General features: G+C 34.2%; 1 protein-coding gene across 1 annotated transcript; it reads left to right on the top strand.

Annotated features, from left to right (window-relative positions):
* The first annotated feature begins 1,637 nt into the window (after window positions 1-1,637).
* LOC106306328 (glyceraldehyde-3-phosphate dehydrogenase, testis-specific-like) lies at window positions 1,638-2,541 on the top strand. The gene has a single exon (XM_013742901.1). It carries the CDS (start codon window positions 1,821-1,823, stop codon window positions 2,253-2,255), a length of 435 nt encoding a protein of 144 aa, XP_013598355.1. The 5' UTR covers window positions 1,638-1,820; the 3' UTR covers window positions 2,256-2,541.
* The last annotated feature ends 1,356 nt before the right edge of the window (window positions 2,542-3,897 follow it).

Raw genomic sequence — 3,897 nt, 5'->3', positions numbered from 1 at the left:
GTTAACGATTTCGGTTTGAAGCAACGAAGCATTTCGGGATCATTGCCAAATATTTTGTACTTCAATGAACCTTGTGAATCCAAATAGTTTTGTTTCATATATAAGTAACATGGTGTCCTATTTAACTGTTTTTGCTTCTTTGTTGCCTTTTTGTGCAAATTTTATTGGGAACAACTAAAAATGTACAGGAACTAGTATGAAACTATGAATTACTTTGGAATGGGTACAATGGGCCTTTCTTAGTCTGACTTTCTTAATCAAATATCTTCTTGATCAAGAAAATGTCACATAAGGTCTCTCCTCTCTTGTATGATGTACAACGTGTCCAAGAGAACTAAGAGCACCAGCATTAATGAGCACCAGCATTAATGAGCCCCACGTTGGGGTTCATAATTTGAATTTTTTATTATTTTTTATTATTCTTTTTTTTGATTTTTTTCTAAAAAAAAATAAATAAATAAATAAATTGATCAATAGCGGGCTGCCACGTGGCATGGGGTCCGCTGAACAGTGACGACTCGGGTTCATACGGAAGGAATGTGGCGAGACAGAATCATTACTGTAGCATATTATAATATTTTTTTTTTCTGGAGAAGCGTGTGAACTCCACCCACGAACCTCGAATGCGGGTGCTCTAAACTGTTCTCAGGTGGACTGTTTTCAGGACTGGAGCGAACTTAGAGATATGATCTCGCCGCTAACTCTAGTTGACGACTATAATTCTATAAATTATGTGGGCTTTGACTTGTTTTACAGACCAAGCTTCATAATGCTATTTGCATTACCCGGATACTTCCGGTTAGTACAGGTCATACTTTTCGCCTATGGAATATAATCCAACTTTGTCTTGTATTCTATGAACCGGCATCTAAATAATATACAGTTTATAACGATTGCTGATCTTTTAATCAAAATTTTGGACTACTAGACTCAGATTCTCCGTTGCATGTTCCATGGCCACCTAAACAATTTTTCTCGATTAATATAATTTTTATATGTGATAAAATAGTCTACGCTGTTAAATTTTCTGTCACGAATTATTCTTCAATCATACGAAAGCATTTATCCAATCTTTCTCTTTCAAACGAAAAATTATTTTCTGATATCTTTTCTTTATGTAATCGAATAACCTAAAGCAAAGTTCCACTGAAAAGCAACACTTACGCTTTAAGCAAAACTACCCGCACTCGTATATACATACTATACCTCCAATTACTTCTTCTTCTTTTTTGTGATAAAAGGCCTATTATACCTCCAATTACTTTTATTCAATTCAATAGTATATGCTAAAAAACATTTGATAAAGAAGATTTAACTAATATTCAAAAAAGAAAGAAGGCTTAACTAACTTTGGATAATTACAAACGAATTATGAAATTACATTCACACATGCAGTATGACTTTGAACCACTATCCATCTCACACATTTGTAGTTTATACTATTGTTTTGGTGTACTACGGTGGTAGTTAACCACTATAATAATTCCCAAGTTGAAATTTTTCATAACGTGGAAAACCAAATTTGTTCATGTGGACTCACATGAAAAAGCAATATCTTAGTGGACCAACCATATTCTTAATTTATTAATTATATTTAAGTTTAGTTAAGATTTCCTTTTTATTAAAATGACTAGAAGTTTATGGAAATAGTTAGTATACACTATTTAAGAAGTCTATGAGTCTCATGCACTTGGCTTACGTAACGAGAACGCATTCATCATCACCTCTCCTCTTAACTCTTCACTCTATACCTCTTTAAGCGTAACCTCCACAAACTCTTCTTTTTATTTCTCATTGTTCTAATCCCCAAAAAAAAGAACATGCCGGGAAACTATCACAGCCAAGGATCCAACGTTGCAGTCATAATCTTCACGGTGATGATCACGTTGCTGACTTGTCCAATAATCATTAACGCTTCATCAGATTCTTCTCCAGCCAACATGAGGAAGCTGGACGAGGTAGATCCCATAAAGTGCTCGCCAAGCTGTATCCAAAACCCTCCTCCACCATCTCCTCCACCACCATCTCCACCGCCTCCAGCGTGTCCTCCTCCCCCTGCTCTCCCTCCACCGCCTAAGAAAGTCTCACCTAACTATCCACCGCCTCCGCCAACTAATTTCTTGTATATAACGGGTCCGCCTGGAAATCTTTACCCCGTTGATGAGCAATTCGGTGCGGCCGCCGGAAAAAGCTTTACGGTGGTGAAGCTCGCCGGTCTAATAGGGTTTGGAGTTCTGTGGGTGTTGGTTCTTTGAGAAATGATCGGAGAAAAGAGAAATCGAAGATTTGTCGGTATGTTCGGATACTTTTGATCAGTTTATTGAAGAACGTTACTGATCCTTTGGTTAATAATAAATTTTCTAGGTAGGATCACGTATGTTTCATCATATTTTCCTATATCCATTTTTCTAATGGGGGTTTTAAACACATTAATAAGGTGCGTAGACCAAAATTATGTTAAGGGTAATATGTAAATTTCTAGAATGTATTCTCTTTATGTGATATGTTCTCATCTCTTTATCAACTTGCCGTTCGCATTGATTCTTGAACTTAAAAAATTGTACTTTATGTGGAATAATTTTATAGAAAAGCAATTCTACTTACAAAAGTTAACAAATGTAAAGTTGAAATTATTCCCAGAAAAAATGTAAATTGAAAAGGGTAGAAAGGCGAAATTGGTGAAAATACTTTTGTTCATTTTGGTTTATTCTTCAGTCAAATATGTGATTAACATATATCTACAAATAGTTTTTACCTTTTACTGTATACTTTTTGTGCTATGGACAATATAAATATCTATATTTATATCACACCATTATTTTTACAACAATTCCTTACTATTTTTAGTTATTCTATCATTTTCTCATTTGAAACAAAACGGGCCGGTATGTCTTCTTAATTCAAGTAAAGTGAATAACGTTGACAAAAAAATATTTGAGATAGCCTTTTTTTCAAAAAAAAAAAAAAAATATTTGAGATGAAGCTGGAACATGTGTCAAGGAAATGTATATGCTTTGATGTGAAAGAGATGGAGATCAACTTGGGTTTCAACAAAACTGGGCCATAGACGGCCGACCTCAGACATGACATGTGCATCTGTTTCGCCTAACGCTATATCCACTCTACCAAATGGCATCTCACCTACGCTTTCACTTTGATTTCTTCATACACACCGAATGTAGAATTTAAAAAATTTCATCCGAAAGTACTATATATGAAAGTGTAATATTGGCTTATATAATAAACTACTAAATTTGGAATATATATTTGAAACTTTTATTTGTTTTTTCTTAAGCTTTCGAGGTATATAGTTTATTTTCTAGAAAGACTATCTTCTTATACATTTACTTTTCTGTATTTTAAATATTATTCTCTGTGAATAAAATACTATATGAATCAAAAAAAAAAAAAATCATTGCATCACACAGCTGTACTGCTATGCTTATATATTGTCTAAAAAATGTTAACACACCAGGAACTCTGTAGTACGTCTGATTGTCACTATCGCTTTTGACGTATTTAGGTTAGAGGAAAGTCGGGAGTTATAGTAGTAGCTATAACTACCACACCGACTAAAATTATTCTTTTTTAGCATCTCCTTTATTTGTTACTCTTTCCCTTTCACAAAATATTAAGAGTAAATAGCCAATCAATAGTTGAATGTTAGGTTTAGCCATTTTGGAGATTAATATTGACTATTCTATGGGTCCGGGATACTTCATCGTTAAACAAAAAAAAAGAGTTAGTCATTTGAGTCATGAAACAAGGATACTATTAGGATAGAATCATATGTAAAAAAGATCAGGGTCTCACCCTAAACATGTGACACACTGCATATGCAAATACTGGATGTTATTACTCGATACTATTAAGCTAACTCACCGCCCGCCCACCCAC

Source organism: Brassica oleracea, chromosome C7 (assembly GCF_000695525.1).
Source record: "Brassica oleracea var. oleracea cultivar TO1000 chromosome C7, BOL, whole genome shotgun sequence".
NCBI classification, from domain to species: Eukaryota; Viridiplantae; Streptophyta; class Magnoliopsida; order Brassicales; family Brassicaceae; genus Brassica; species Brassica oleracea.
This window is presented reverse-complemented; position numbering and strand designations above follow the sequence as displayed.

What these genes read in the sequence shown, in the direction of transcription:
- LOC106306328 (XM_013742901.1), top strand. Translation starts at nt 1,821, where the DNA reads ATGCCGGGAAACTATCACAGCCAAGGATCCAACGTTGCAGTCATAATC.